The sequence below is a fragment of the Parus major genome, chromosome 5 (assembly GCF_001522545.3).
Source record: "Parus major isolate Abel chromosome 5, Parus_major1.1, whole genome shotgun sequence".
Classification (NCBI taxonomy): domain Eukaryota; kingdom Metazoa; phylum Chordata; class Aves; order Passeriformes; family Paridae; genus Parus; species Parus major.
In genome coordinates, this window is record NC_031774.1 from 49,552,762 (window position 1) to 49,566,352 (window position 13,591).

Consider the following 13,591-nt stretch of genomic DNA (forward strand, 5'->3'; position numbering starts at 1 on the left):
AGGGGAAAAACACCCTGCTTGATGGAAGCAGCCCCATGCCAGGCACTCTGCAGGAATGACTGCATACCACCTCACCTAGGTGGATAATCATCACCTGCATGCCCACATCTAAACAGAGAAGGTCCACTGAATGAACATTAACTTCACCACATATAAGAGTTTTAAAAAAAGAAATGCCTGTAATTTGCTCACCCAGGCCAGCCTGTGCTCTTGTATCCTCATCCAGAAGATCTGTCAGGGGTGTGTGCATGAGAGTGAAGGTGTTGCCCACCCAACCCAAGCCATCTAAGGAGACCCAGGACAGGCAGCATAGGCAGCAGTACAGGCCAGGAAGCTGACATCTAGCCCAGGGAAGGAAAAATGAAGGAATTGATGAAACCCTGCTTTAGCCCTCACAAAAAAAAAAAATCTTCTTCCCACTACCAGTCAGTAGGATTTTTCCACTGACATCACCAGTGTCAGGATGCAGTCCTTCCCAGTGAGTCTGGATGGGACAAAGGGTGTCTGGAATAGAAATGAACTGAGAACCTCACCAAAGTCTCCTATCCCTCTGCCACTGCTACTTGCTAAAGGATGATACTGAAGTGTTTTCTGACCCCAACTTTCTGCTTTTTCCCAGATGTACAGACTGCCCTGTAGCTCTTCCAGCTGCCTAAGAGGCCCTTTTCTCCAGCAGCTGGCCCTGCGCAGACAGCTACAGTGAATTAAACAGGGGGTGGACAGCCCTGCAGGGCCATGAGGATCCTCCAGATGGATGGCTCCGATAAAGAGGTGTTGCTGAAGCCTGTTTCATGGCACTTTCTAGAGGACTCTAGTTAAAAGATTACCTAGGCAAGTTGATTGAGTGTAAAACGTGCTGTACCTGCAATGTTCTCCTGCTTGGGGCAAATTCCTTTTGTAGGCGTGAGAAGACGGTCTTCTTCATCGGGTGTGACTTGGATCCCGATTTCCACTGGCTCTGACACTTTCCTGAGCTCGGCGCGTGAGGAGGGGGGAGGGCTGCTCTTATCCATGCTCTTTTCATAGCAGACACCACCAGTGCCATTGCACTGTTTTCTCTTGTGCTCTATAAAAACCAAGATGTCTCCCAGCGGGAAGTTCATCTGACACTGTCCACAGGTTAACAAGTCGGGGTCTGTCCCGCCTGCGGCGATGCTGATGCCGCCTGGGTCTGCTATTGCCAGGCTCTCGTCCTCGTCGGCCAGTGCCGGTTCCACATGGTCAGCCTCTGCTTTGCATGGACAAGGAGAAAGAGGGAGGAAAGGGACAAGGGGAAAAGAGAAAGAGATTGCTTTGAGTGTTCACAGGCTCTGAAGGATGCATCACCAGAGGCACAGCCTCCCCCCACCCCCCTCAAAGGAGCCAAGCCTGATTAGATCTTTCTTTTATTTTTCAGCTTTTCCGCTCTCCGAGAATGATTTCAATATATTTTGCAACCAAGCCTGCCTGAAACAAAATGGAAAGGCTGACCTGGCATAGCTTTCTTGACAGCTCCTTCCCACTGCTGCCAGCACTGCAAGGATATCAGCAAAGAGCCATTTTGCAAGCGTTCGAGCCCCGAGTCACATTCTGAAATAGTTCCTCTCTTTTTATCCCACCTTCTCATTCCCTCCGCGTCTCCCAGCCATCTGGCTGAGGCCCCATCCAGCAAAGCTTATGCACCCAAATCTTCCCTTCCTTTTCAGAGAGAGGGGGGAAAGCTTTTATGGACCAAACTAGCAGGACCAGGCTCCGTGTGACACACAAAATTAGTGCCACCTTGTCCCATTACAGAGTTACCAGCAAGATTAAATGACCACCCATTCGCAGAAATTACAAAAAACTGCTTGCAAGACTAGCATAAACAGGTAATGGTCTCATGAGCACTTAAGGGATTTCAAAAGTGTGTACAGTGGGAAAGGGAATGAAGCACTTATTATTAACATACTGGAATATTGGCTGAGCCTGAAATATTCCACCCTATTTTTCCAATGCCAAATAACCCTGACATTGCTATATAGGCTAATAAAAGTTTTTCTTGTTTAAATCTTGTCCACAGACCTGTTGAATTTCCTACCTTTACCCCCAAAGACTGGGAAAGAATTTCTGAGTGACCTGAATCAGTTTCTAGGAAATATGTAACTTCTCATTTCACAAATAATAAAACCCAGTATGTTTTAAATTAGTATTTAGAAGATAATTTTTACACTATAATTGTGGATCACAATCCATTTCTGGGGCAAAATATGGTTTTGGGTTTGTTTTCTCTTGTTCTGCCATGTAACTGCCAAATCATACAAACCTTGGACTTTACTCAGGCAAAATTTCCACTGACTTTTGCCTAAGGCTGGTTTTGCCTCTGCAAGGACTATAGGATTTGGGCTGAGAAAAACAGAGGAACTAACAGTATGTAAATCAGTGACCGAGACCTCTAATCGAATCAGGATTAAAGGAATAGGAGGAAAAATGTTCTCTATTAGCCCAAGCAGTTTCCTCATTGATTTCTTGGGGACAGTAAGTAACACAAATATCTCAAAGAAGTAAGACTATGATAGACAGATACTATAATTCAGACCTGGACTCTTCTCCTTTCTGAAAACAAAAGGATTTCTGTCCCACTCTTCAGCAATTGCAAATAAAAAACAAAACAAGAAACGCATAGAAAAGGGACAAGAAGTAGAAGGTGGAATGCATTGCCTGGCAACAAAAATGTTTAAACCCTTGTAAAAAGGTAGTTTAGAAAAAGAATTGTTCTCACTTTTGCCTTCCAGAATAAATAACTGATCAGCATATCTACCAGCTGTATTACAAGTTGCATCAGAGCTCTCCAACAGCAAAGGGGAAAGCAGCAGCAGCAGCGCCAGCAGAAAAGGACAGGGACCCCAAAGAAGTGTCCAGGCATGGACCATCCTCCTGGAGCCAATGATAGGCATGAGAAGGCTTATGTTTCCCAACTCACTCATTCTGAAAATCATTAATTACCTTTTTTCCCTTAATCTAAGTTTAAAAGGAGTTTGAAGACAATACTATGCAATTAATTCACCAATTTATATCATGAAAAGATGTCTGTTTGCCTTAGTGAAAATGTGCTTATAACCCTGTGCTGAAAAGGCACTGCTGGGAAAGGAACGGATACCTGCGAACAGTGTGTCACAATGCAAAAGGTAATTATTTAGTGCTGCTGTTCCCTTTAATGATCTAACATTGAGCAATATTGTTTATATTGAAGAGAGCTTGCACCTTTAATTACCAATTATATATACATCATTTTAGAGCCAAAAGAAAAGGACTGTGAAAAGGGTCTTTTAGAAATGTGCACGCAATTTGTAGCCAGAATTCCTATTAAGGGGGAACAGTGTGTCAAAATATTTTAAAAAACCGTAGAGAGAGGCACACACAAGCACGAAGATACACAAGCGGGAGATGGGACAAAGAGCTGGAAAAGACAACATGAAAACAGAAACTGAACCAAGGGTCGTAAGAATAAAAGATGGCACGAGGGGAAAACGCTTGTTACTAGTTTCACTAACATTCCTGTAAAGCCTTTTGATTAAAGTCCGTGTCTTAAATTACAAAGGCTGAATTTTGGCATTTATATATATGTAAAAAATAGAAAGAAAAGCACGGATATCAACTTTATTATCCTTTTGATGTGAGGATTTATATTTGTTTTTGCCTGTGATTTAGATCGTGCTCTTCAGAAAACGTAGCAAAATTGCTGCAATTGATAAGGGTCCTGACCAGGCATCTGTGGAAACACGAAGGAGGTTTGAACAGCTAAACTGTTACGAATTCTTTCTTTTCAGTTCTGCACTTCATTTGAATATTAGTTAAATCCACATATGCCTATTCGCTTACACTCGCTCACTCTCTCTTTCCAAGGACTCTGCAATGGCACTTTTTTAAAATAACATCTGGTATTCCTTCATATTTTGGCAGTCGTCACATCACCAAAAATCAGCTTTTCGTTTTCTTGGTACGCCGAGCCCTCGTGATCAGTAGTAATTGGGTTTCAAACTATCAAAAGATTTTTTTACCCAACTCTATTTCTGATTTGAGCTTAATAAATCATCAATCATGAGACCAGCTATTCACCCAACAATGCAGAAGCTATATTACATCCCCTTATTCACAACATGGAAAACAGACATAAAAGAATGAAAAACAAAATACTGAATAGATCTTCAAATGCATTTTATCCATGTCAATTTGCATTTATTTTTTTTTACTCGGAATAAAAAAAAAAAACAAGAAAGAAAAGGCTTCCTATTGACAACTCAATTAAGCCATTAAAAACCTACATTCAAGTAACATTACAGGAGAGATTTAAAACCCACAAAGGGAAAGAGAAAAAAGCCTGCAAGTCCAGCCCATAACACATCGGGTCATGCCTGGTTAATACAACAGCCAAGATCTTAGGCTGTTTAAGGAGCCCTTTAATACCAGTGGGGCAATTTAGGCCAGTCTCAATCTAAAGTTCTGACTCTGCTTGTGTCTGTGGGTTTAAAATGAGTCGCTTCACATTATTCGAATTTAACTCTGTGGGTTTATTGCTGTTGTTGGTAGATGCGTTTAGAGGTAGGAGGGTGTTTCTTCACAAGTATTTATTTAAAATTAATTTCTGTTTTTTAAGAAAAAGAAATTAGGCCACACAAAATAGGAAAAGGGAAAACATCTCATGTCACTTACATGAGAAAAGTAAAAAAAAGTGAATAAGCTATTTCCAGCCAGGACTCGTGCCTTGGTTCTTTCAGGCATGTTAAGGTGCGCCCAGTATTTTCTCTAAATCCAGACATTCCTACACAGAGGATTACCTTGGCATTGCCTGCCTAGGGAACACAGTGAGTTGGCGACAGGCAGTCTTTGGGGACATGAGTGACACTGTTGTTATATGATGGCTTTGTGAAATTAATGCAACCGGACAATCTAAATCATTTGCTTTACTTAAAAAAGCATTACATTTGCTGACTGGACTCTAAGCAGCATCTCCAAGATCTCTGGCTGCCTACCACACTAAAATACAGTGGACAAACCCCTTAATTCCATAAAGGCACTATCACAAAGCCACCAGCACTCCCACTCCACCGTGGTGACATCATTAGAGCATATGTGCCCCATGCAAACAATGCTCTCATGCCCAGTATTAAAGTGAATGCACATGCTAACTACTTTCTGCCTGTCAGTTGTCTTAAAATCTTACCCACTAATAGTGGAAAAGACTGTTTTGCTAAAAATCATTTCCAAGACTTTAAAGGACAGACTCATGGATGCTTGTTCACAGAGTTTGGGTGAGGCTGGGTCCAGACAGCAATCATTTATTTTCTTGTCTGTTTATTGCTCTGCAGATCTGGGGTAAGAAGGGGTCTAGAAGTTGCCAATCTATTCTCTTCCTCAATTTTCTGTTTCTACAGTATCAAAATTAGGCAAATGGGGAAGAGGAAATGTTTTGGTGTTGGGCCAAAGCGTTGCATGTGAAACTTCCTCCCCGTCTCTGGTTTCTGCACAAATCAATAACGGGGCGGTGAAGGTGAGCGCTGCCGGTGCCTTCACTGCAAAGGTGCTGCTGGAGCCCTGCCTGCTCCAGCACACTGCCACAGCCACTGCCCACCCTTGTGCCCACCTGAGGGACAAGGCACAGGCCACCCCAGGGGCCACCCTTCTCTGGGACAAGCTGGGGGTGAGTCCACCATGGGGACACAGTTCCTGATGGCCAGGTACGGGACACTGCCTAGAAATGTGCTGCAGCATGTCAAGTGCACTGTTCTCCTCACACTGTCACTGCTGTCTTGAAGGCACAGCCAGAGAGAGTTCAGCCTAGTTGGGGAGCGAGCACAAAGGACTGCCTTGCTCTTCAGGGTGTTGGCCCAAAGCAGGCCTGAAAATGATGTCCCTTCAATCAACACCCACATGTCACATTTACTGTAACATCAACATGCTTAACGGAAATAGCTCGAATCACACGCTCTCTGGCTGGGTTATCACCGAGATCGGTGTCAGGATCCTTGCTGCACAAAGACTAACGCTGCTCAAAGCGGGCGACGTGGCTCCTTGCCGTCGAAGTTTATCAATAAACTGCTTCCAGAGCATCCCAGCAGCTCCCTGCAGCCGCAAGGTGCAGAGTTGAGATTATGCCTACATATTGCATCAGCATCACACTCAGCGGTATTAGGCACCGCTTAACTGACACCAATTTTTAATTTTTCTGAACGCTGCAAAACAATTGTTTGCGATACTTAATTCTTTCATAAATTCATAGTCTGAGGCTGAGTTCACCAAAAGCGGCAACTCGATGAAGGAGCCCCCGAAAGACGGGTGGCCGCACTCTGCCTCACTTTCCCAGCAACTCTCCGGCATGTGCAAAGTGCACAAAGGCAGCCGGAGCAGCGGCAGGCGAGGCTGTGCGCTCCGTGTGAGGTGGCCCCGGTGCAGCCGCAGAGCCGCGGTCCAGCGGCGGCCGAACGTGGCGGCAGGTGCCGGGGCCCGCAGGATGGAGCCCGCCGCCCCCGCTGCCACCGCAAGGGGACCGGGACGCGGCCGTGCAGAGACGGGGCGAGAAATGACCCGGTCACTCCAACGCTTCAGCACCCGCAGAGGGCTGCGAGGTGAAGGACTGTGCTGCAGCACTGGTACCTCAGACACCTTCTGCACCAGACCGAATCTCTCCGAAAGCAGTTTAACCCTCTGTACGCACCTGAGACAGAACAAGCAGTGCCACAAAGAGCCAGCCAACACATCAGGATTTAGGGAAAAGAGGAAGGGAAACGTCACAATAACCACGCCGGACCCAAACACGACAAAAGACAAGAATATCCAAGAATCTGCACAAATCTCCAGCACTTGTCAGATGTTATTTCTTCAGAAACTATGTATAATGTTACAGAAGGGAGTAGTGTGTCTCTTAAGTAAACTATACATTCATAAAAAAATATTTACTGCTTTTGAAATCAGAAAATGTATAGGCTCTTCTATAGACTGCAGAAGCTGTAAATCTCTGAAGATAAAATGGGATGTGATGATGTGATATAAAAGCATTCTTTGTTCCCCAGTGAATACATTTGTTTTATTTAAAACTAAACGACAACCAAGGAGAGAAAGGAGTGCTCGGTGCCACAAAAGGAGAAGGAGCGGTATTTGGGTACAGGCTTTCAACTGGCATAGAAAAGAATACTGGAAGCAGAGATTCTTACCCAAGGATTTAAAAAGCATGATCAAAATTAAGTAATTAGTTCTGAGCATGTATTAAACACACCACAGCTCTGTTCTTTTCTTAAATATCAGACTCAAAAGAGGCTGCATTTTTCAATTGTTTACGGCACACTGTTGCTGATATACGATTTTCTTGAGGGTTTTTTTTGTTTTTTGGTTTTTTTTTACTTTCATAGAAACATGCTCATTATAACATTCAGCGAATTTATGGCTTCTTCCAGTGGCTTAGTAAAAGGGGTCATAAAAAAGTTAAGTAAACCAGTATGTTTTTTTCCTCTCCCTTAACTTTGGATTCCTTTTTTGTACTGTGCTGTCTAGTGCTTAGTCTTTGGAAAGTACCTTGGGCATATCCAGCACACACACAAATTATCAGCTGCTCGAGGAAAAAAACCAAAACAGAATTTCTTGCACTGAGGCAACTACACAAAAGACTTGCATGTGTCAAAAATACAGAACTAAGTCCCTGTGAATGCTGCACCATTAATCAAATCCCCAATCTGGTGTCACTTTTGCCAGTAAAATGATTATATTCTTCTAACCCCCTTCTACTGGCGCGTGCCTGCAATGCATGAAGTGTGTCCCTCTACTTTAATTTGTTTTCGAATAGCCTGCTTTAGGCATTTTTTATATATCTTAAAAAAAAAGAAAGAAAAAAAAAGAAAAGCAAAGAAATAAGCTGCTGCTTAAAGCTCCAGCAAGGGTCTACAGAACTGAGCAAGCAACAGCTTTTTGAGACGGAGGGCAGACAGCAAGAAAATTTAACTGATGTTCAGGAGCCTCTGAGGCTGCAACTGAATGCCGAGAAATGGTGTGCAGCCTGCCCAGATACATTTTAAAGAAGTAAATAAACACCGAGGAGGAAGGTGCTACAGTACAAGCGGCTGAATGAATCATGCATTTATCAATGCATGCAGTTATTGATGCCTTTTCCCTCCCTCATTAAAAAGATACATACATATAAAGCTGTCTATAGATGATGCTGATGCTTCACCAAGTGCTTTAGTGGCATTGCTAACTTTAAAGCATATGGATAAACCCCAGCCACTCTTTTATTTTTCCACATGCTTTCTCTGGATGGTGCCGAAGGGAGATTAAATTCAACCAACAACTGGACTGCAACCCTAGAGAAACCGAACTGCAACCAAAGAGTAGGAAATGCTCTGGTGAGGAGGCTGAGAGCAATTTTGGGGTAACAGGTCTCTGCAGGGAAGCTTTTCCACCAGACTTTGACCTGAGGGAATGGGAAGGGTGGGGGGCAGAGGAGGGAGCGAGAGGAAGGGGAGAATGGATGTATATGCACTTGGTGGGCAGAGAAGGGGGGGAGGAGAGAGAGATAGCTGTTTCTCTTGATAACAGTTAACCGTCATGCAATGGAAGAGAAGCCACAGTAAGTGAAGTCTGAGGTTTTGGGAGGGAAGAAAGGAAGGTTTTGCCCATGGCTGTACAACACTAGCATCAGCATCGGCCCAGGCACTGTGCTCTTCAGCTTACCGGTCTGTCAAATGAACTGGCTGCTGTCTATATGCTTCCAACTAGCTCAATTCAAACATTAAATGAAGTAGAGAAATCATCAGATAAATTACTGGTCCTCTCTATCCAAGAGTGAAGGGTTTTTGTACAGCTGATGACAGCCCTGATCCTTTGTCTGACCTAATTTACTTCTCTTGAAGGTTAGAATAAAGCACACTTTCCTGTCACAGGATAACCTCCATGCACATATTGCACCCTAAAAATAAGAAGACGCTTGTAACTTGATGGACTTCTCAGGATGGGTGAAACAGATATTCAAAGCTTCCCGTGTGTACGCCACTAAATTATACGTTTGGGAAGGAAAGCGTCCTGCTAAAGTCCGTCCTCGACACGCGAGCCGACTGCAGCAGAGAACAGCACAAGCCCTCCGGAGAAGCCTGTGAGCTGCTCAGCAGCAACTTCTACGTGACAGATGTGAATTTGTGTTTATTTCTCTAGGAAAAAAAAAAAGAATGCTTATTTTCATTTGCAGGCACTACAGATAGTTTGCTCTAAGGACCGGAGGATCAAAGTACGGTAAACTATCTCATATCGAATCCTCTGGTCAGGATTACATGTGGCTTTCTGATATGTAATTGAAGCCAATTTCTATACGTGTATGTCTGCTTTGTAGCTGCACACATCTTGTCCTACAACTCCAGCTTCTTCACTCTGTTTTCACATCCACTGGACCAAACACATGGATCTCTGTGGGTTCCCCCTGCTTCCCACCACACGGGAGCTCACTCGTGTGCAGGTAACGTTACCCCAATCACTATCTAACAACAACAAATTGAGAATTTAAACATTGTCTGTTGACAATAAAAAGCACCGTTAAAAACTAATTTTAATTAAAAACTCCTGTCCGCCCGAGTCAATTAATCAGCCGCGATTTAGTTAAAAATAGATTTGTCTCGCTGTCAGCCTCTCTCGGCTAGCCCTATATAGATCTTCGCATGAAAATCAATAGTCCAACTTTGTGGCGAGCACATCTCGCAGCGCGGTGCGCTCCGGGCGCGGCGGTGCGGGCTCCGGCGGCGCATCCCGCGCGTCCCGCGGCGGGGCCATCGCACGGGCTGGGAGCTCCCCCTAGTCGCCAACCCCCGCCACTGGCGGCCGGGACACACGGCAGGCTCCGGCAGCCGGCGAAGTTTATTTTGGAAAGTATTTTCCATCAACAAACAACACAAAGAGCAAAGAGATCCAGGTAGGAAATGTGGGAGACGAGCTAACATCGTGTGCGAGGCATTTTTGAAGCAGGCATGTTTGCTCGCAGCGAGCTCAGCCCTGGGAAGAGCAGCTGAAGTCAACCAGTCTATAAATGATATCAAAAATTCATACTACTTCTTCGAGCGCACACTTCTCTAAGTCATAATTATTGCCAAATATGCCACAAGACAACCCGTTGTTCTGCAGAGAAACACGCATTTTGTGCAAAACAAGGGCTCCCACCATCCCTATTAAAGGCAGACAGTTTGTAAAATCTTGAAGAGTTCTATTTCTCAGTATTTAAATAAGCCTGACAAAATATGCTCTGCTTCTGCCGACCAGAAAAAAAACCTGCAAAATGGTTTCTCACCCACTGTATATCTATTTAAGCAACCGGACACATCAACCAAGAAGGTCAGAACAACCCACAGCCACAACCTAGTTACTCTGCACCAGTTTTAAAAAATATTTTTAAGGAGCAGAAACTATGAAAATGTGCCAGTATTTTTTTTATCTTTTAAGTCAAATACAAATATATTCAAATGAAAGACAAGCTGGAAGTCGACAACATAAAACATTTTTTTTCTCCCTGTCCTATTTAAAGTAAACACATGTAATGTCTTTTAAAAGCACGTTAAGCTTTTCTGTGCACAGCCATACAGGTATTATGAAAAAGTCATCCATCCTTAAAATAATAGTAATTTCCTCTCTAATTCTTCAGTCACAGCTTACATTCTCTTTGTATTAGAGTTGATTACATTGGTGTGGATTTTGTTCTGCAGGGAAAGTGCATTAATTGCATTAAATTTAAATGTGTTTTAAGAGAAGCTCCTTGAAGCAATCTGCAAAACTTTGACATGCAAAAAATCATAGGGGTTTTTGTTATGATTTTTAATGACTACGTACAAAACAAAGTGATACAGGAAATTATTGCTCTTCCTAGGAAACCTGTTGACCAGGTACTGAAGACCTGCCTTGGGAAACCTGGTTCTCTGCCTGGAATTGTATGATTTTCCTGTGCTTTTCCCTTTCAATCTTTGCTGCTGCTCTACAGAAATGTTCTTGCTTTGCCGCCTTCTGCAAAACTGCTACCGGCGAGCTTTTCACATGCTCTTGCCTTTCACATTTCCTTCAAATGCAAAATGCAGGGCTAGTTTGAAAACAGATTTCTTAAGTTAAAAATGGAAGATCTTAAGCTGGAAAATCAGCAATTTGAACCAAACCAAAATAACATTTCTTTGCACAGAGCAGCTCAACACTTCAGCCTCCTCCTCTATACATAATCAGTTCTTTTGCACAGTCCACCCATTTAAATGAGCTTGGCTATCAAGTTTGCTCTGTCCACCATCAGTGAAGAAAGGTCCAGAGCTGCTGTTTTCTCTCCATGTGTTTCAGCTCTTTTTTTCTGTCCTGCACATACACCGATACAAGGCTGCCTGGGTGAGCCTGGCAAGGACAGGCAGGCCACTCCGTTTTGCAGTCTAAAAGACCACTGTGCTAATGAGATGCTGCAACTCTGGAGCACAACTACATTGCACTTTCTCTGCTTTTTGAGCTTGTTTGTCTTACACTCAGGATCTAAACGTTTCTACAAACATCAAGTGCATGAAACCAAATAAACTCCAGCTGAACAGTGTCAGAAAACCCTTCTCTCTCTCTGTCTGTCTCCCCATCTCTTTCCTTGCCTGGCAGAGACCTCCAATCCATCCTGAAATGCAACTCCCCTGACAAATGCCAAAAAGGGAGACAGGGAGAAGAAGCCCAAGCTAAATACAACATAAAAGCAAGATTTCTGAAAACAGTATCGATTCATCCTGGCTTTGGGGGCTTGGCTTAGAATTGACTCTATTTTGTTGTAAGTGCTTTGGTTTCCTATTCTGTTTGCCCACTACTTTTCAAAACTCCCCTTTAGAGAGGACACTGCCTGGCTGCTTTTCCCCCATGAATGACACTTCCCAAGGAGTGCAGAGACGGCGACCCCCTCTCCTGCAAGCCTGCAGCTGAGGCTCAGACCTGTGCGCTGAAATGCCTGCGCTCCTGCTCCCCAGCCCCAACCCCAGCCCGACGCAGCTCCCCCCCGCTCCCCCGCCTCCCACCACCTCCTCCCCTGGATACCTTCATTTTTTTCTGCCACTGTTCAGTATGCAGCCTGATTTCTCCGCCAGCTTCCTCAGGATGGAGAGATAGATAAATACAAGAGGGGAGGGAGGGAAGCTCGTACTGCTCTGCTCTCCATTCCTCCCCCAGCCTTCCCTCTAAACCCATTGTACACGCAGCTCCTCGGCACCTTTTAATACTCTCCTGCTTCATTATTTACCTTCAACTACAGCGATCAGAAAAGGAGATCAAATTGGAATAACAAACCTACCTGGCTCTCTTCTCCACCCCCCTTCCTCCCGCCCCCCCCCCAGCAGCAACAGCAGGGAGAAAAGAAATGTTTCACCCATTGAAACAAATTCAGACGTGCGCAACAAAACAGATTTTCCGCACACCCCCTTTCAACACCCCACATCTCCTCGCAAGTGAGACAGAAAACAAGTGGGAGAAATTACACTGGGCGATTTAGGTGGCTGTTGATGCTTTTTCTTTTTAAAAAAAATTTGAAAACAGAAAAGAGGGAAAAATGAGAAGCCACCAACAAAAAGGGTAAGACATTTTCCAAACCGGATGGTTAAAATCAAATATGCAATTAACGAAGGGGAGGGAGCTGAGGAAGGGGGGAATCCACCTTTTATGGTGATGCAAATCTGGCTTCAAAATAACAATGAATTAAAAACAACCCCCCCCCCCCCGAAAAAGCTGAATACCAGATGCATCTTCATCAAGGTTTCACCAGCTGATGGGCTGGGGGTGGGGTGAGTGGTACTTTTTAAAAAATAAAGACGCACAAATTAAAAATGCTTATATACATATATGTATATATATGTATGTATGAAGGAAGGGGGAAAAAAAAAAAAAGAATACAGAAACAGCGAAAGAAATTTATATTTCGGAACTCAACCTGTCCCCCCAACAGCTCTCCGCTATGAAAAGAAAATCCCAATGGAGGTGGAAAAATTATATACACACATATAACTCGATTCCCAAGGAAATCTTACAAACAGAAATTTATCACCGGTAACAAAGAAAGAGAGGAGCTCGCAAGCACCAAATGCTCCTGGCAGATGGCTCCTATTCTTGGCTTTCAGGGGAGGGGAGAGAAGCCGAGGAAATATTTTATTTATTTATTTAAATTTTTTAAAATCTCAACATAAATATTCGGATCCGCCGCGGCTCAGGCTCAGCCCCGGGCTGGCTCCGTGCGAGCCGCCGCCCCCCACAGCACAACAACTTGCGGACTCGTCTTGCGGGCCGGGGGGGGCAGGGGTCCGAGCGGGCTCGCCGGGTGCGGGGCCACGGTGTGCCGGGCATTTCCTTACCACTCCCCAAACTTGTCCTATGCTATAGGAGGAAAACGGGGACCCCCCTGACCTCCCCCTTGCCCGTGCCCCGGAGGCGTCGGAGCAGCGCGGAGCGCTGAGGGCCACCCGGCCCGGGAGGCGCCCCCGCATCCCCCCCCGCCTCGCCGCACAAGCCCCCGGGGACGGGAGCGGCGGAGCAGCCGAGTGGGGCGCCCGCTCGGGGACCTGCCCCTACTCTGCCTGCAGGCACTCGCCCCTCTCCCGCAGCTTTAGGGGTGGGAACGGGG

The 13,591-nt window shown here is 44.8% G+C and overlaps 1 protein-coding gene across 1 annotated transcript in view; it reads right to left on the reverse strand.

Moving 5' to 3' along the window:
* Positions 1 to 13,591, reverse strand: part of BCL11B (BAF chromatin remodeling complex subunit BCL11B) — a 93,651-nt gene that overhangs the window by 78,426 nt on the left and 1,634 nt on the right. Inside the window, exon 2 of the mRNA XM_015629700.1 lies at positions 863 to 1,231. Coding sequence (XP_015485186.1) covers positions 863 to 1,231 — 369 coding nt within the window. The remainder of the gene's footprint in view (positions 1 to 862; positions 1,232 to 13,591) is intronic.